The 19484-nt window shown below is 61.5% G+C and overlaps 1 protein-coding gene across 1 annotated transcript; it reads left to right on the top strand.

Moving 5' to 3' along the window:
• The first annotated feature begins 9510 nt into the window (after window positions 1-9510).
• On the top strand, window positions 9511-14844 carry LOC125080553 (translation initiation factor IF-2-like). The gene is made up of 6 exons (XM_047694399.1): window positions 9511-9725; window positions 9964-10144; window positions 10616-10784; window positions 13710-13818; window positions 14003-14135; window positions 14740-14844. Exons 1-6 carry the CDS (start codon window positions 9511-9513, stop codon window positions 14842-14844), a joined length of 912 nt encoding a protein of 303 aa, XP_047550355.1.
• Window positions 14845-19484: the final 4640 nt, after the last annotated feature.

The following is a 19484-nucleotide window of genomic DNA, read 5'->3' as shown; positions in this document are numbered from 1 at the left end:
CCGTCTAGACTCCCACACGGCCACCAGTAGAGCAGGGAACACAGCGCCGGCCACTGCCCGCAGAGACCCTCCCAACCCCAGCCTGGGAGCCGGACCATGGCAGCGGCAGCAGCTCGAGACTGGAGCGAGACAGGCAGGGAGGGAAGGGGTGGCCGGAGCCGGGTGCACAGGTGCCCCTGGGCTGTCGCTAGGCGCGGACGTGCTGCGGGCCCAGGGGCGGCGCCCTCGGACACACCCTGAGGAGCAGTTGGTAGAATAGGCAGGGTGGGCTCCGACCCAGAGACTGACCTCAGGGAGCCCCGGAGCATGAGCCCCGCGGACAGGCGCTCAGGACCAAGTGCTCGCTGTGTTAATGGGAGGGCTCGTGTACCAAAACCCCACAAAGCGAGTCACAGGCGGCAGAGCAAGAGGGGACTCGCCGATCTGCGAATCCCTTACTCCTGCTGGGGGGCTGGGGGTGAGAGCCAGAGAGGCCATGAGGTGACCACAGTGACACAGCAGTAAGCGGCCAGGCCAGTCCCTCCAGCTCCTTTCTTCCTCCCACCGCAGCAGGATCAGGACCTCACTGTGCCTTCGCGGCGGCCCGTCCGGGGGCAACGGGGACACGTTTGGGCTTGAAGAGGTTTCTGCTTCCCGGGCGGTTCCCCCACCACATGCCATCAGGATGATGTCCAGGACCACGTAGATCTTGACCAGGACATGACCCACCACCGCACATTGTTTACACTCCTCCACACACGGAACTTTCCAGACCAATCTAAACACTGCTCCGGGAGTCCTCAGTGGTATAAACGGGATTTCCGCCCACGTGGTGTTTCAGAACCTCAGCACATGGGCATCTCTTCCTTCCTATTTCTCGAGGCTCCTACCAGAAGGGGAGGCCATAATGACAGGCATCGTCTGTTTCTGACCTGGGCTTCGGAGACCCCTGACAGCGGTCCCGGCCCAGCTGAGCCACATGCATGGGCCGTGCAGAGGCCGCGAGGGGCAGGTCACCCCCGGGCCTTGCTCAGATGGACACTCAGGCGTGCCAGGGGCTCAGGAAGGGCCAGCCCCAAACTGCCCCACGTTACGTTCTGTCCCAAGAAGTTCCAAAGGTGGTGTTTTTATGACCAACACGGTAAGTACGTGCCTGTACATGAGACCAGGGTTTAAATCTGGATTTAAACAAAGCATAGATTTGGGGACAGTCTTGTACTTTACCAAATGAGGGTCCACAGGGTTGACACTGATCATCAGAGCCTCAAACCTAGTCCTGCTGTCACTTGATTCATTTAAAATGGCCTTGTGAAGGGGAGCCTGGGTGGCTCAGAGGGTTAAAGCCTCTGCCTTCAGCTCAGGTCATGATCCCAGGGTCCTGGGATCGAGCCCCACGTCAGGCTCTCTTCTTGGCAAGGAGCCTGATTCCTCCTCTCTCTCTGTCTGCCTCTCTGCCTACTTGTGGTCTCTATTTGTCAAATAAATAAATAAAATCTTTTAAAAAATTAAAAATAAAAAAATTTAAAAAAAAATAAAACGGCCTTGCAGATGATTCTGTGGAAAGCTGAAATTTTATCAAGTGAGGTGGGTACACGACAGCTGTGGGTCTCTGTTCGGTATTTGCTTCCAAAACCTAAGACTCGGACTCTGGATTCTCCCAGTTCTGCTATGTTTCCCACAGGGTCCAGAAGCCTGCACTTGTCTTGGGTCACTAGTTACGTCGAAGGCCAAATCCAAGCACCTGTTGGGTTCTCAAGAAGTCGCTAAGAACACGCATAAACCTTGCATCTGCTTTGTGCACGGCTCCAAAGCACCAGAAGAGTAAATGGAGGTTGTGGGGTTCAGCCTCTGGCTTCAGGGAGCCCCCAGCCCAGCAGGAAGGACAAACCCGCTGAGCCCCGCAATGGCCTCAGGAGCCCCCCGCCCCAACAGCACAGGGGCTGTGAGGGGAGTCCTGCCTCACACATGCAGCCCTTGGGCCCTGGGGTGACAGTCTTCTGGTCTTGAGGAGTGGGGAGGAGACCTTCAGGGGCCTCTGGTCCGCCATGGGTGTGGGCAGAGCGTCAGGAAAGGGTATAGAGAACAGCCCTGCCACCCGGCGAAGGTAGAAGGGCAGAACCCACACTGGGACGTGCCCTAGCCTGGCCCTCGGTGCACGGGCTGAAAGACACCCTCCCTCCTCCTGATCCGTCGGGCGCTCCAGTCGTCCACAGCTTTAAACCGCCACCACCTGCCAAAGAGGAAACGCTGGCCTCACATCCAGACCCACGTCTCCCCCAGAGCTGCCATGGAAGGGAAGCGTGGGGAGGAAGGGTGCCAGGCTGGGTCTCCCGGCACTGGGCGATGCCCCCACACTTGAGGCAGAGCAGAGCCGGCCGGGAGGCCCCAGGGCAGGGGGTGCGGGGTGGGGGCCTCTGCCGCCCTGAAGGGTTGACGTGAATGCTGTAGGCTTCGTTCTGTCTCTGGGAGTGTGCGTCTCGGTTGGCGGATCTTGAGAACAGAGTCATGCCAAACGACTTCCTTCAGAGGTTCTCCGACGGACGAGACAGAGACGCAGGAGCTAACCCAGCACTGGGCTCTTCTGGGCTGCGCACAGCCCTCGGGCCCCCCAGCTCCAGCTCCCAGGAAGGGCGCGGGGAGGGACACCCAGGACCCTGTGGTTAATCATTGCCGCAAAGGTGCGCCCCGGGGCGTGCCCGGGCCTGGCTCCACGTTTTCAAGGAAGTGGGCAAGGAGGAAGCCGTAGGCCAAGGGAGGGACAGTAGCAGGAACTCAAATAGTTCTCATTCCTCCCCACACAGAACAGCCGCGGGTGAGTGGCCCGTGGCGCATTCCTCATCCCGGCCGAGCAGTGCTGGGGATGGACCTTCGCCAGGGCCCCGAGGGGGAGAGGCCAAGGGGGAGGAATGGGTTCCCCACCCGCGGCCCCCAAGTGGCTCCTTCCAGAGCCAGCTCCCAGTCTCCCCCGAAGTGTAGCCAGTGCCCCCGGGGGCAAGCCCATGTCATGAGAGCCCCCGGGGCAGGGTGGGGGGGACGGCAAGCACATGTCCTGAGCATCAAGATTGGTGCCCACGTCAGCCTTCTTCCTGGGCCTCCTGAGTTGAGGACCCAAGATGGGCGGGTGACGGACAGGAACTAGGGCGCGGGCAGGCCGGTGCCCCTCATCCCCCCCCTCCTCCAGGGTTTTGCCCTTTCTCTGACCTTGCCTCTCACATTTCTGCAGCCGTGTGCCCCTCCTCCGTCCCCTTGCGGGGGGACGTCCCCGTGGCTGAATCACACTGCCCTCCCGGTGCCATAGGCCCTCACCTGATTCCGCTGTGCAGAATTTTCCTCCCCCTCAAATCACGGGCTTCCGTTCAACACGCATGTACCAAGCACGAACTCAGGACTGGGCCGGAGACGAAGGCCTGACAGGGGAGGCAGGCCGGACCCCCAACCCCCCGCCCCGGGGAGCACGGTGTGGCGGAGACCGCCAAGCACCCTGCATCCAAGGAAGCCTGTGTACAGAAAGAACAGAGCAGCTCACGCGTGGGCCCTGAACCCTGGGGCGCCCGGGCTGTAGTCAGCCGCCTGTCCCCAGAGCTCGGAGGTTTGTGACCGGGAGGAGGGGAGATGCTCAGGGCCCCAGCCCCTGCCCGTGTTGCCATGAGTGTGCCCTCTGGATACGCGTGAACATCTCCCCCTCTGAGCAAATCTCTCGTGTGCCACTGCTGTCTCTTGAGGGAGATTCTCAACATCAGCTCCACGGAGAACGAAGGTGTGGGCCGAACCCTTGGACTTGCTGCCAGCGAGGCTGGGCACCACGTGGCTCATCGACGTGGAAGGGGACTAGTGCAGGCCCCGAACCCGTGCTCCCGCCCTCTCCCTCCCAGTGTCTTCTCCACTCAGCTCCGCACTGGCCATCCCTCCTGCTGCTCGGGGACAGCCCTCCTGACATGGGCCCCCAAGGCCCCGGCTCTCCTCATGGCTGGCACAGCTCCGTCCCTGCTCCTGAAGCCAATGGGGAGCCCAGCGCCCCACACCCACCCACACCAGCCCCGCCACAGACAGATACAGAGCAGGTGCTCAGTAAACACTTGTGATGGAGAAGGAGAGAGCTGTGAGGTGTGACTTGCCGTTTGACGTGCCACATCATCTGGGAGAGAAAGAACACTGTCTGGGAAGCTTGTAGATGTGAAGGTGGGGAGGAAGGAAAGGCCCATCTCACCGTAGACCATGATTTCCCCATCTCACTGCAGATAATGTCACATCCGTATGGATGTCAAGACAATAATGGTGACAAATGACGTCTGGCCTGAGTCACACCCTGGACAGAGTGTGACATCGATGGGATGACAGAGGTCTATGAACCTGATCAAAACTCGCTCCTTCACTTTCAAGGTGAAGTTCCTCAGGGAGCAGAAGTAAAAGTTTGTTCTCAGCATCAAGGGGAAGACACAGGTGGGCACATCCACGCGGGCATCAGCCTGCTGGGCCGCCGTCTCCACGGGCAGGTGGAGGGAGCGTGTGCCATCTCTCTCTCCATGGGCTGGTCTTGTCACAGGCCCTGGAGGCTGCTACTGAACCAACAGGTCATGGAAAAGCAGCCGTTGCCTTTAGAATGAGAGTGGAAACCAGACCAGTCCAACTCCTTATCCAAACAAATGAAGAAAAACACCATTTTGTCACACACTGGGCTCCCCAGAGGACAGAGAGCGGCCCAGGTGCACACAAATGCTCACACACTTCAGGCTGGGACGTGCCAAGCCAGGCACACGTCCCCAGGGGACTGCATCGCATCCCTCGGTGACAGAGCCGGGGGGAGGCCCATCACGCACCTGGCAGGGAGGGAAGGGGCTGAGGCACAAAGCCAGGAACTGGTCCAAAACGGAGCAAGACCACTTAGGCAAAATCCCAAAGTAAATTCACCCAGAAGCCAGCTTGCCAGACCCAACACGGGGGAGTCCAGATGTGAGGGGAGTCTGAACAGACCCGGTCGCGAGAGCAGAATAGCCCGGGAGAGGGCCAGGAACGATTCCTGGACAGCAAGTGGCTGTGGGACTTCCACCCCATTCTGGAGGCCCCAGGCTCCCCCCATCAAAAAGTAACAGGCACCCACAGGGAGAAAAGATGGGCCATGAAACCTGGTCCTCGCCCGCCGGCGTCCGAGACTGGGCTTTGTACCTTCTGACGGGTGAGCCCTTGCACGGCCCTCCCTGTCCCATCATGCATCAACTTTGCTTGAAATTGGAAGCAGTTTTCAGATGTCCTCAGAAGTGACCCGTGTCCTGTAAGGGTGAATTTCATTTTTGGAACAACCAGAAGCCGAGTCCAGCGAGATAGACGATAGCCAACAGGGTCAGGCTGGAGTCCGGGCTCAGCTTCCCGGGAGGGCCACTAGGGAGGAGAAGCGTCCTTCAGGGTGTATGGAGTAGGCCGTGGTGAAGAAGAAAAGTCTGTGGGATTTCTCTGCTGAGGGTGTGCACGTGTGTGTGTGTGCTTGTGTGTGCGTACCTGTGTGCGTGCACGCCTGTGTGTGTGCACACGGAACACTTTGTTTTGAGGTCTGTTCGAGTTACACACCCGCAGGTGAATGCACTGGGGAGTCTCGCTGTTTAAACGTACCTTGTGGTCAAGCCCTTGGAGGAGTGAACACACGTCCGACGGAACAAGGTGCAGCTCAGCTTGAAACCAAGCCTCCCCGAGTCTGGCTGAAACGCACGTGAAGTTCCCTGGGGGCGTCTGTGCCCCCGAGGTGGAAAACAGGTCACCGATTCCAACCAACGTCCCATTTCATGAGACCAAAAGAGCAGCAGGCACGGGCATTTGCAAGGTCAGAGGGTGAGTGGTGGCAGGTCTGCTGAAGACCTCACGATTCCTTCTGTCCGCAGACGCCCGACCCTGTCCGCAGACGGCCCGGTCCCGCCCGCAGACGCCCGACCCCGCCCGCACACGCCCGACCCCGCCCGCACACGCCCGGTTTTGTCCTGTGCCGCCACCAGGCCGGGGACATGCCTTCGCGAGGGCAGAATTGACCGCACGTGTGCAGCGGCGTTCGGGGGCGAGACACTGGACGGCCTTCGTCGGAGCAGATGGATGGACCTCATCTGAGCTCAGGACGCGGCCTCCAGGAGAGCGGGCACATGCGCTTTGTAGGGTTAGCGAAGGAGCGAAGACACGATTTCCTCTCAGCACGACGATGCCATCGTCCACACAGCGCAGCCGCGGTAACAGCGGACACCCGATGGGCAGGCTCCACACCTGCTGGGCTGCAAGTGGGCCGGTGGCGCGGCTCGGCCAAGGCCCGACGGAGCACCCAAGCCAACGGCTTGCTGCAGCCGGTCTGCACAGCCTCTTCCAGGCCACGGTCATCTAGACACACTAAGCAAAGCACTGCTGACTTGAGAAGTCTGACTTTCCCGAATCTTCGCCGTGATTTTCTAATAAACCATCCGCACTGCGTCTCTGAGTTCGGCTCCCAGCATCGCCGCGAAAGGAACGCACATGTCTGACCCACATCCTGGGGCACAGACCACGCCGGAGAGCCGCTCTGCCTCTCCGGCGTGGTCTGTGCCCCACCCCGAGGCTCCCAACCAGTCCCCCACCTCCCAGGCTTGTGACCTCCCCACAGAAGAGCTGGGACGCAAGCCTTCTCGGTTTTGAGACCACCACAAAACATTTTGTCTCTGGCACAATCCCAAGAATTAGAACGGTTTCCTCGTTGAAATTTGACATTTTAAGCTCTTTTCCATAAGCACCACGTCCACAAAAATCAAATCACCGAAGCCAACATTTCCTCCTTAAAAGGCTTGTGCTCAAGCTTGACACTGTCGTAGGTGCTCGTTCGCCTCCGCCATCCGACAGCATCACAGGGGTGCCGGAGGCTTGAGAAAACGTCCCGGAGCAGAATCGAACATTGAGGGCAGGTCCGCGTGACGTTACATGTAATACACGTTGCGTTGTTGGAATTCAGCTCATTGAACTTGAAACCTCGGTGACGGCTCCTGGTTCAGAGAACAGTCCGGTTACTGGAACTTCGAGTCCGGGATCCACGGGCTCGGTTCCCAGGACGACAGTGGAGCTGATGAACGACCACGTGCCCCTCACCTTCCAGAGCCCCGAGGCTCCAACGCTGTCCATGAAATAAAGGCCCCTCCACAGTGGACGACAGGACGGCGGGTTCTGTTGTCCGTGGGTGTGTCGTAGCTGTGCATGCACGCACCGTCCATCAGAAACAAACCGGTGTTCCCCAGACACACAGAAGGATCAACGAGCGGCCCCGGGGTCCCCTAGTTCTCATCACCTCACTGAGCCCTGTCCCCACACTCGATCAACACACATGCAGGCTGGGGGACAGTGACCGCACGCTCGCCTTACCACAGACACCATGGGGTCCGCCTCGCTGCTTACCCTCCAGTGCCCCCAGACTAATACCACGATCCCTTTAAACGCCATCTGTGTTCTCTCCAGCCGGGATTGGGGTACTTACCTCTGAATCCGCGCCCATAGCTGCCTGCCTGCCGCCTGCCGCCCTGAACCCCACTCACCTGTTGTCACCGAGACCCCAAGTCCTGGGCACGCACTTGGCATTCCCGACACCGGGAAGGAGCCGAGACGTCAGCACCCACGTTCCGGGGGGAGCCAGGCTTCCCAGAAATGTAGGGCTGATCTTATCTGTGTCAAACCTGCTTCTCTATTCACGTTGTTGGATGGAAATATTTCCTCCCATTTCTGCTTTATTAAAGATGGCGCAGAACCAAATGTACCTGTGCACGAGGCTGAAGCACCACGTGACTGGCCATTAGTCCTCACCAGGCGGAAGGCACGGCTCATGCCGGGCTCCTGGCTACGGGCTCCACCTTGGGGGTCCCGCCAGCCGTGCGCCCCAGCCCTGGGCCCGCGACTCCCTCTGCTCCCCTGATGTCCGGGCCCTGGGCACGCCAGCCCTCAGGGATCGCTCCGCGGCCTGGCGATGTTGGGGCTCCCGCAGCCGCTGGGCCTGCGTCGGACAGAGAGAGTGAGGAGCAAGTCGACTCCAGACAAAGGACTCCGAGCCCGTCTTCTGCATGACGTTGGGCCCGGGACGTCTGTTCTGAGAATCAGAGTCCCTTCTCACTGTCCTCGCGGCCGCTGGATGCATTTTCAAGAACTGAGCTTCCGGGTAAGATGGAAGCCGTGCGGGGAACCCCTCGGTGAGTTTGCGGAAGGCTGGGACTTAGAAAAATCGCGTGGGATTACTTTCATCTCTGTAGGAGGAAAGTCTCCATAGAACCAGGAATAGAAACACCTGCTAAGCCAAAATCAACAGCCAGCCTCGGCCCTCCTGTCCCGAAGGCCCTGCCTCCCTGAGTCACAGGTTATGAGAGCTACGGGCGAGGGTCTGGGATCTTCTAGTGCCTGCAGGAGGGGTGACAAGTCAGCCCGTCGTCCCCCCGACTGAGGATTGGACCCCCGCACATCTCATGGAGACTCCGGAGTTCCAAGGCCGGGGACCGTGCCCATCACAGCCTACAGCCAGCTGTGCGGCCTCCAGGACGGCCCCGGGCTGCGGCCCAGGCCGCAGCAGGAACGTGCGGCTGCTCGGCTCTGGCTCAGCCGCTCCCCCGGCTCTCCCCAGGCTTGCTGCTCCGGGAAACAGGAATGTCCGTGGTCTCCATCCTTCAACAGAGGGGAAGGTTCGCTTAGATGCAAGAGGTGATCTGAGAAGCAGCAGACCCCCACGAGCCTGGGGGGCCCCCCTTCTGGAGACGGGGCGCACTTTGTAGCTGGGGTGCCCGCTGGCCCTGACTCAGAGCAAAACCAGCAGCCAGACAAGCTCAGCACAGAGTTCGCCAAGGCCCTGGCATCCGGGGCCGAGGGTCCTCTCTCCCCACCCCCTCCAGCACCTGGAACCCGAGAGGCACGTGAGAGACAAGACTTGCACTCGGGCACACCTCACACCCACCCTCACCCCTGGACCCAGGAGCCTCCTGCCCCGCTCCCTGAGCATGCACACCCAGGAGCTGGGACCACTGGAACCCTGGGGCCACACCACGCAGCAGCCCAGGGTCCCCCTGTCCTCCAAGCCCCCCGCTCCATCAGCCCCTCCACTAGGACTCAACTCCAGAAGTACAATGCACTTTTTTCCTGACTTCATTAGGTGCCCACGGCCTCACCCTGAGGACCCCCCAGCTTCCCTCAGAGACCCCTTCACAGCAGCACACAGGGGCCACGGACAGTCACCATGGGAGCCGTGTCCAGCCGTGTCCCTGGACAAGGCAATCCCCAGCCCCAGCGGTCCTCACTCACGCCGGTCATCTCCACCCTCCCCGAGGGAGCCTGGGGACAGGAGCCACTGGCAGAGGGCAGGGCTAGGCTGGGGCAGCACCAGACGAAGACAGGGGCTTGGGCCCCATCCCACGGCTCCTTTCCGTCGCTGGTGCTCCTGTCTGTCAGGCTGTGAGTCAGTTTGCCCAAGGGTGACCGCCCCAGGAGCGTGGGCCGGGAGCCACGGCCGACCACACTGGAAGGTTCCGTGACAGCTTCCATCAGCGGGACGGGCCTCCTCGGGCCATGTGGGGAGGCGAGGGTCTCCTGCGTCTCTCCGCAGCGGCAGGAAAGAGGCCGCCTCCCGCCCTGCCCAGCAGGACTCCGTCAGCGGCACCAGGGGGTGAGGCAGAGCGGAAGGAGGTCAAGCATGGGTCCTTGTCACCTCGAGGAGGACAGCGCGGGGCGGCCAGAGGGGAGCCCTGGCAGGGTGAGCGCCAGACGCCAGGAGACTCCTTGCTGTGAGACGTGGCCCCAGGCCTCCGGCCTCCTGCTGACAGCTCCCTGCCGAGTCGGGCGGCTGCGGCGTTGGCTAAGCGCTGTCATCTGTGCAAACGGTCCCCTCCCCAGCAGCCACGGGTCCCTCTCGGACTCCCTGTCTGCTGGGGCTCCCGATCAAAGGGGTCCCTCGGGATGAGCCTCCCCCAGGCTGGCAGTCAGAAATCCTTCACCGCACACACCGTCTCCGGCCCCCGGCAGGGCAGTGGGCCAGGAGAGCGGGGCCCAGCCCTGGAGGGGGATGGCTGGGGACACTGCGGACCGTCCCGGCCAGGCGCCCTCCCCGCCTCCAAATGGGGAGCCGCCCAGCAAGGAAGTGCACGGAGTTCCAGAGAACCCCACCGGGACCACGGCCACCTGCCGCAAACGCTCCCCGGGACGGGTAACTTGGAAGGCCCAAAGCGTGTCCGGAGCGGGAACAAAAAGACACGCTCAGGTCACCGTAAGGGAGAGACTAAAGCCGGATCCTTACTCTTAGGATGTGTTCTTGCCGGAGCCCCAGAGGTCCTCAGGCCGGTCACGGGCCCTTGGCTGGGTTCTGGCGATGGTGGGGATGGACTGGAGGGTCGGCCTTTGTCCGTGCGGGGCGGAGAGCTGGCCCCGACCCTGACCCGTGCAAGGGCTTCTCTGGCGGCGAAGAAGCCGGAAGGAGATGGGAAGGAGTAGCAGCCGGTTCGGAGATGCTGGAAGGAGTCACGGCTCCCCCAGGGCTCGGGGTCAGGAAGAGCCGAGCGGGGTCTCAGCGTGTGCCAGAAGCCCGCTGCACAGCCGTGAGGTCACGGCGGGAGACACGAACACACGGTAAGAGGTGAACCAGGTGAACCCGTAAGCAAGCTTTTCCTCGTGTCCTCAGCATTCACACGACCTCGCGCGGCACCTGCGGCCCCCGACTCCAGGGCTGGCTCACGGCCGGGACCCTGGGGCTGTTGTAACGGACAGACATGAGAAGAGCTCCGTGACCCGAGAGCCCGGGGTGCGAGTTCGAGTCCGGCCCTCGGATGGGAGCAAGGCGCTCGCTGTGGGTACGCCTTGGCTGCCTCATCCCGACCGTCCGGCTCCGCTCGAGTTCTCGACTTCGTCCTGAAGTTCTAGACTCCAGTCGTGCTCTCCACAGATGACATCACACGACATTTTCTTTTTCTTTATTTTTCTTTTTTGATGAGTCAGAAACTCAAAGCCTTCCCGGGATGTCAGTGGATTGTGCACGGCTCAGAGAGGGGCTGGTTTTCTACCACACTCTGTGCCCTCGCCTATGGCAGCCCTCCGAGCACTTTGGGTTTGTTGTGACTTCTCATCTTTGCTCTCCGAACGATGATTTATCTGGCTTTCAGAATAGAAGTCTGAAAGGCCTAATTGTGTGTGTGGCTTCTGGGGTTGTTTTGATTTATAAATATTTTAATAGGATTTTTATTCCTTCGTAACAAATATCTTAGAAACCTTTGTACCAGAAGCAGATTCTTTGTTGTCTTTTTCTTACAAAGCCTAACTTAAGGGAAAGGGGGAAAACGACTCCAGAACATCGCGTCATGGTCCCTGAAGAGAATGTGGTCACACGTCTGCCTGAAACGTGCCTCTGACATCCCGACGGCGGCCGCAGTCCCCTGTTCCTCCCAGAGCCCGGCCTCGACCCACCACCTAAGAGAACAGTGAGGAACGGACGGACACGCCTCCCACTGACGGGCCTCCTGAAGGAACGTGTTATTGAATAAACAAGATGTACCAGACACATAGGCCTCCAACCGGAGACATCGGGGGGGGGACAACAGAAAACCCCCCAGCTGAGTGTCACGACCGCCTAAAGCTATTCGTAGACTCTGCCACAACCGGCGAAGGGCGAGGAGTTCAGTCCCTGGGACGAAAGGGCAAAGGTGACAGTGGGCGAGCACAGAGGGACCGTGGTCCTGGACTGGCCACTTAGGCCCCCGCCTGTTTGCCACAGCTTCCTTCCCACCGTCCGCGAGCCCCCTGCACAGGGTCCCGCCTGTCCCTCCCACCTAAAGCCAGCTTGTCTCACTCAGTCCTTCCTCCTGGACTGTCCGTGAGGCCTCAGAGAAACTTCCCAAGGAAAATCACTTCGGCAGTCCCCGGTGTGTCCACGCGGCCCCGGGAAACGGGGTCTGTTGCTCAGGCTGGCAACACCCCGGAGAGGTGAACCCCCAGTTCAACACCCCGGAGAGGCCAATGCCAACGCACGTTTCTCTTCCAGGGGACGGACATGTGGACCACAGGTTAACCTGACGGGGAAGCACCGGGGTAAGCACTGTCGGGCCTTGAGCACCGGGATGGTAAATTGTAGGATTGTCCTCAGAGCTGCTCAGGGGATGCTAGGATGCTGGAAGCCAGGAGATGACAGCGGAATTGAGCTATTGTCCAAAAGCAATTACTGATTAGAATTGATTATTTCTACAAAGAAAGGAGACCGATGGATTCGTTGTCACATTACAGTGGATTTGGGCAAAACTGCTGTACTAGTTAAAGGGATAGAGCCCCCGACGGTAGGCAGGCACGGAGACTGCTGGGACCCGTGGTGGCCTCTGCGTGCCGGTCGATGCAGCCACCAGGTCCCCGGCTCCTCCCTGGAAGGTCTGTACTTGTCCCCCACCTTCCATCAGGTGGAACTACGCCTGCCACAGGTCTCCTCCACGGGACCCCGTCCTGTGCTCCCTTAATGGGGGGTTTTAAAAACACAGATACAGTCCTCGTGTAAACATACAGTCCATTAGCGGGACGTGGTGTGCGACTAAGTAGTCGAGAGCCTTTGCCGTGCCTCATCAGACGCGTCCCACCGCACGTGCTCCTGCCTCCCGCACGCAGCGGCCACCGGCCGCACCCCTAGCCTTGACCCCTCCTTCCTTGCCCATGGCGGAGTCTGAACGCCGTGGGACCACCCAGGCCTGCGGGTTGGAAACTGCTTCCAAGTCCATTGACGTGTGCATCTGGGAGAGGGACAGCCCTACCGGGATTTCGGTGGCGGCATTCTCAGGTCCGAAGGAGCATTCTTGACCCATCTGCTACACAAGGTCTCCCGGCCACGCCACCGCCTCCCACCCCATCCCTCCTCCACCAAACAAAGCACAACAGAACTAGGGCATAAATACATCAGCCTAGGAAAAAACACACGTCCGCGACGTCCCCTTCCACCCGCCGGCCGAGAGAAACAAGAGGACGCAGGACAATCAGGCACATACTTGGCTTGCTCCCATGGCCCGGGGGATTCAGCGGTTACCATGGCGGGCCGGGCCGGAGGGAGGACTCCGGAGGGCAGGCTTTGTGTGGGCCCTGCTCAAACAGAGAGGGGGATTCAGTCTGCTGGTTTGTGTACTTTGGGGTAAGCCTTCCTCACACTGAAAAGGCCTGGAGGAGAACTGTTGAGTTTGACTTGGTCTCATACCTTTGGGTTTCTCCTGGCATCCCGGCCCCCACCCGCCCAGCCTCCTCCGGGCCTCCCTGCCTCCCCAGCCGTGCAAACAAACCGCCCTGAGCACTCCCGGGGGACACCAGCTCAGAGTCTCCCTTCTCCGTGGATAAGGTGCCTCCAGGAACCTCCCAGAGCCCATGGGTATGAGTCACAGGAGAAGCCAAAGGAATGTTCTTCACACGGAAAAGGAAATTGTTTCGAGTACGGTGCAAGGCCTGGCCCCCAAAACGCTCCGGCATCTGACGCTTGAAGGTCAGAAGGGTCCAGTCCAAGGTGACCTGCGCAAACTCAGTGGGCTCCTGAGCCGGGAGGGGAACAGCGCGAGGACAGGGCTCAGTGTCGGGGACTGCCCCGCGCTGTGCTGGGCCGAGTCACCTCACCTCTCCTCAGACTTCAATTTCCTCATCTGTCAGATGGAGACTATGACGTGGGCTCTGCCTCTCCCTCGGGCACCACCGGGGTTCACGGCCCTTCGAACGCGCCTCGTTAGCAGGGATGCAACTCCCTAGACCGGCTTGGGCGGCTGCAGAAATCCGGCCAGCGGCTGCCACCGGGAGCGTCCGCACCGCGCAGCAGCACGGGAGGCGGCCCGGAGAGGCGGGGACGCGGGTGCCCCAGGGCCGGCCCAGGCAGGGCCCGTGGGCGCTCCCCACGGCCGGCGGAGAGAGGCAGGCCACGGCGCCGCCACAGGGAGCGAGAGTGTTTAAATTAACTCGATTTGATTGAATGTCCTTTTTGCCAGATGGAAGAAGGGACCCACGTCATACCCCCTCGGCTTAAAAACCGTGGAATCACTTCACACCCCATTGCCCTTGGCCTTAGGAAGCGCGTGCGTCCGAGCGAAGGGGGCAAGTCCCACAGGAAGGGCCCAGCGGCCGTGCGAGTCCATCTGAAGAGGGGACCGCCGCGGTCAGGCAGGAGCACGCCCGGCCCGGGCCTGGGCTGGGAGGGGCAGGTGCCTCGTTGCCTCACCGCCACGGCCACCCGGGAGTCTGGCCACGTCACGGATGTGGAAACGTGCTCAGGGCAGCTCAGAGGTTTCCCCAGGGCCACAGAAACAGGGGACATCGCAGAGGAGCCAGAGCCGGCGCCCACCCGCCGTGGACCAGCCCCGTGGGAAGTGCTGCCCGCCGCGCCCCGAGGCCTGGCGCTTGCTCCCCCCACGGATGCAGGATGGCGAAGCAGAAGGAAGACGCCCTCCCCGTGCCCCTCCCGCGTCGGCTCTGGGGTCCGAGCAAATGACGGCCGTGTTTCTCCCTCCGGGCAGAGACGGCACGACCAACACCCCAAACCCGATAGCGGAGACTTCTGTTGCGGCTTCATTCCGTTGGGATCCTTTTTTTGTTTGTTTGTTTTAAAGATTTTATTTATTGTTTGTCAGAGAAGGAGAGAGAACGCGGAGGTGCGGGGGTTGTTGAGGGGAGGGAGAAGCAGACTCCACGAGGACCACGGAGCCCAACCCAGGACGCGATCCCAGGACCCTGGGGTCATGACCTGAGCCGAAGGCAGACGCTTCACCGACTGAGCCCCCAGGCCCCCCTCTCTGGGTTACTGTTCAGGGAGTGAGGCCTGAGGAGCGCTGCAGGGCCACCGGCAGCCCAGCCGACGACCGAGAAGAGACACCCTTCACCTGCCGAGCAGAGGGTCCCTCCCAACCGGCCTAAGCCGGGGCGGGGAAAACCACGAAGTAATTATCAGGAGTTTCTACGGAAACATTTTGGAGCACGCCCAGACCCCAGAGTCACCTCTCAGCGTTTCCGATACCCTAGGACCCCTTGCCGATGGGTGCCCAGGTCTCACGGAGACGCAGACACTCGCAGACACGGTTCGGAGCTGGCGGGGCGGGGGGGGGGGGGACGCGGACACGCCGGGCGCAGAGGGAGTTCGGGGCGCCCCGCTCACGGACCGGGCCGCGCTGGGCTCTGCGGGCTCACTGCGGGGCACGGAGACCCTCCTCGGAAGCTTCTCTGATAGCAAAGACGGGTCTCCGCCTCCCCACCAAGCAGGGCCGTGCAGGCTCCAGTGACACTCGGGGCTGAGCACTCTCTTGGGCAGCGAGACACCAGTAAGTCTGACCCCGCGTCCTCAGACATGTGACAGCACCACGCAGGGTCCACACGGCCGCCCCTGACCCCAGCGGGAAACCAGCTCTGCCCTGGGTTGTTCCCACCACGGGTCCCCCAGGGGGCACCAGGGAAGGCGTCCTCCGCCCGCAGAGCAAGCACCGACCACGCCACGCTGCACTGAATCGTGGCCCAAAAACACACGTCCCCATGCTTACCTTCAGGGCTGGCAAAGAGGGTTGTGTTGGAATCGGGGTCTTGGCAGTGGAAGGGGCAGTCCCACAGGCTCAGTGTTCATTCCCTCCGGTCTCAGAACCTAAGGTCCGTCCCCCACAGGGGCCCTGCCAGTGGGGGAGGAGGTCTCTGCTTCAAGCCTCCACTTCCTCATCTGTAAACCAGGAGGACACACTCCTGCCTCCCCCGGGGGGCAGTCAGTCCTGCCGACCAGCGGGACCGAGCATTTGAGCCGTCCCCAGAGCCGAGGCTCAGATCACCCCTCACGGTCATCCAGCCTCTCCAGGTGTGCAGACCACGGCCCCCACGTTGTGTCCTCGAGGACGGCGCTGCCTACCACCAACAGGACCACACCGAGCCTACCACCAACAGGACCACACCGAGCCTACCACCAACAGGACCACACCGAGCATGACGGAGAAACGGCAGAAGTTGCCCCACCAGTGAGGACCTTCCCAGGGCGCTCTTGGGCCGGACGACCGCGGGGGACAGATGCGGGATTTCACGTGGGGACATGCGCTTCCTTGGGCCGCGGCCTCCCCGCCTGCCCCGCGGCCCCTGCCTCCCAAGGCTGTCGGGTTGGTTACCTGGGTTTTACCCAAGGGCAATGGAAGTCCCCCCGGAATCAACAGACAGCACCCCGAGCCGGGACATTGGAGATTTAACTTGTCACCCCATGCGGCTCGGCAGGCGAGGGGCTCCATGCACACGAAGGGGGAGCCCTGGGAAGCCAGGCTTGGCCCGTGCTATCTTCCACTGCTGACCACGCGCGATCCTCGAGAAAGCCCTGCTCAGTCGTCTGAGCGAGCGTTCCGTGGCCTCCCCTGCCGCCAGCCACGCCAGAGCCACCACGGGCCAGGCTTCGTGGTCTGCACAGACACGGCCCCCCAGTGCCCCGCACTGCGCCCCTCAAGAAATTCCTGCCCCAGCTGCAGAGCAGAAAACCAGGACGCACCACCAGCAATCCTATTAAACACCCCCCAAATATTAGGGTAATGAGAGAAACACAAGAAAGAGGCCCGTTGAGTTATTAAGGCTCTAGTGGCGTCTGCTAGTGGGGTAAAGTCCGAGTGTGTGCACGCTCGGTTCACCCTCCCGCCCTACGCCCTCCCGACACACCTGCCTCTCCCCTCCCCAGGCCTCTGACTCTGCATCTGTGCACAGTAGGGGCAAGTGTCCCTGCCCCTTTCAAGACAGCAGAGAAGGGGTGGGCCTGGGAGGAGGACACCCTGTCCGCCCTAAGCACAGCTGCCTGGTCCATCTCAGGGGCTGGCCCAGCGGATCCTGGCGCCTGGCCACCTTCATGCCTGCCTGTCGCTGGAGCACGTGCCCAGCCGAGCCAAAGGGCCCTGGGCAACCCAGCACCTCCTGCTGTGGAGCTCATCCTGGCCATGGGGTAGAGGACCCAGATGGTCGTGCAGAGGGGACAGGAGCCCTTAGGGCAGGGGCAAGGGGTTTGGTTCTTGTTTTCCCCGGTCTAAAGGGACGTGGGTGAGCTCCCTGATTCTTCTGAGGCTAGGATCGGGGAGTCGGGGGGTGAAGGGCTGGAGGACCTTGCTCTAATTCGGGAGTGCTTGGGGGATCGGCTCAGTGGGAGGGTGCCGAGCTGGGTGGCTGGGGACAGAGGAGGCGCCTTCGTGAGGATACTCCGTGCTCGGGAAAGCCAAGTGCAGACCTGGCAGCCCAGCCTGCTGGCCTGGGAAGAACAGCCTCTGTGCTCCTGCTTACGGCAGCCGCACGTCCCTTTCTCTCTTTTGAAAGAAGGTGTTGGACAGAAGGGGCCCAGATGACGTACACACGTGCTGGCCGTCAGGAGGACCTCGCACCCCGCCCCCAGAGCGGCAGAAAGAGCCAGAGATGGGGGCTCTCCCTGCGCAGGGTGGAAGCAGGCAGCAGGCGGAAAAGGCCTCCAGTCATCACCCCCAGACAGGGGCCCCTTGGGGACGTTGACCCTCTTTTCCTGCGTGGCTACTGGTCCTGCTCCGAATCCAGCTCCAGGCCCTCCGGTGAGAAGTCAGGCAGCGCCGCGTCTGCTCCGGTCCCGTGCCCTAGCTTCTCTGAGGACCCAGGAGTCCCTGTCTCACACCTGCACACTCACAGCATCCCTCACACGCACAGACACTCACATGTGCACAGTAGCACCATCTCTCACACGTGAGCACACTCACAGGTACATACAGTACACACTCACTTGCACGCTCACATCAAAACTCAGACTCACACATGCACACTCACACCTGTCTTGCACATACACAGTCACGCCTGCACACTCACCTCTCATACACGTACACATGCTCACACGCGCACACGTGCACACGTCATCTCACACACGTGCACACTCACGCCTGCACACCCATGTCACCTGTCACATGCACATTCAGGTCCTTCATCCATGCACACTCACTCACATGCACACTCTCCCACACACAAGCACACACACACACACACACACTCACCCCTCCCACCCGCGCACCTGCTCTCTAGGATCAGAAACTCCTACGGCAGCCACTGCTCGGCCTTGGGCAGGCAAGGATCTGCAGCTGCCCGCCAGGGCCTGCGGGACCAGAGGGGAGCAGACATGGAGGCACTCCAGGAGGACAGGGGTGTCCCGAGGACAGGGACCCACCACGTCCGGGCTTCCCCACAGGCTCCCACCTCCATGGCTTCTTGGGATCCCATCAGGGGAGTTAGCAAAGTGGGGAGCCCCGCGCTGTGCAGGGACAGCCCGCCAGGGCTTGCTGCGTTTGCCTCTGGTCGTGGCGGTTCCCCAGGTGACCCGAGTTTGCAGCGAGCATGGACTGGATTCAGTTTTCCAGGGCCTTCTGCATCTTAACGAGGTCCAGAGGTCCAAGGAGTGACGGTCTTGTGGTAGGGCTTCAAGATAGTTCTGGGCCAGGGTAGGGGGTGGGGAGCACACCAGGGTTGGGACCAGAACCACCAGGCCTGGGGCCAGCGAGGGACCCCTCACTTCCTGGGCACCTCCGGCCCCACTCACACGGGCGGTCCAGGGCTCCCAGTGAGTGGCTATGAACCACCCTGAAACTGGAAGGGCCGCTCACGCCTAAGACGTCGCTTAGACCTGGGGAGAAGCAGCCACGGCTCAGGGTGCAGGTAAGTGACCCAACAGGGCGGAGGGGGGTCTGGAGAGAGGAGATCACACCTCAGAAAGCCACGCATTCCGGGCCAAGTGCGCCCGCCTTCACATGTTCATGGGACAACACGTGGCTTTCAGGCTCCACAGCCGGCCGTATGGCCTTTCAGCATGTCGGTGTCCTCCTGCAGGAGCCCCGATGTCAGCGCCTGCCCAGGGGCAACTGCCACACGGGCTGGGCCAGTCCTGGGGGAGGGGCCTGCTCACCGCCTCCCAGGGGCTTCATGCGATGAAGGAAAGTCCGTCCCACACACATGCACGTCCCCTGGGGTGGGCAACCTCACGGGCGTCTCTGCGCTCCACGGCCTGCTCAGCAAAGCCGCCCAGGAACGGGGCTGGGACCACGGGCTGCAGGGACAGAAGGGGCCCAGGGAGGTCATTGGTGCTCCTGCTGGAGAGACTGACTGAAGCCAGGGGGATGCCAGGTCCTGCCCCAGGCAAGGTGTGGCACGTAGCCAGGGGCACCCATCCTGTCCCTTTGCGGTGCCCTCTGTCTGCCCCACTCCACTCTGCTGAGAGACGCTGGGCTGCAGGCCCCAGCCGCTTGCGCAGGTCTTACGGGTGTGGGCGGCCTCCCTCCCATCACTCCCGCCACCGCTGCTGGCCGGCTGGTGGCAACTGAATGACGGGACTGTGGAGGGAGGCCAGCCGCCATTCCAGGCTCCTGCCCAGCGGTCTCCACACAGAGAGGAGAGCTGCTGAGTTCACCCACATGCAGACTGGAGTCAGGAACAGTGGGGCCTTTCCTGGGCCAGGAAGCTGGAGACTCAGGTTCCCCAGGTCCAGGGACTGGGCAAGGGCCATGGGTGAGGAGAAGAGGGCTGGAGGTCTGTGTCCCTCCAAAACTGAGAGGGAG

The sequence above is a fragment of the Lutra lutra genome, chromosome 11 (genome assembly GCF_902655055.1).
Source record: "Lutra lutra chromosome 11, mLutLut1.2, whole genome shotgun sequence".
NCBI classification, from domain to species: domain Eukaryota; kingdom Metazoa; phylum Chordata; class Mammalia; order Carnivora; family Mustelidae; genus Lutra; species Lutra lutra.
This window is presented reverse-complemented; position numbering and strand designations above follow the sequence as displayed.

What these genes read in the sequence shown, in the direction of transcription:
- LOC125080553 (XM_047694399.1), top strand. Translation starts at nt 9,511, where the DNA reads ATGTGGGGAGGCGAGGGTCTCCTGCGTCTCTCCGCAGCGGCAGGAAAG. An exon ending in GCAAACGCTCCCCGGGACGG is followed by an intron (nt 10,145 to 10,615) that starts GTAACTTGGAAG and finishes TCGTGTCCTCAG; the next exon opens with CATTCACACGACCTCGCGCG. An exon ending in GAGCAAGGCGCTCGCTGTGG is followed by an intron (nt 10,785 to 13,709) that starts GTACGCCTTGGC and finishes GGGCGGCTGCAG; the next exon opens with AAATCCGGCCAGCGGCTGCC.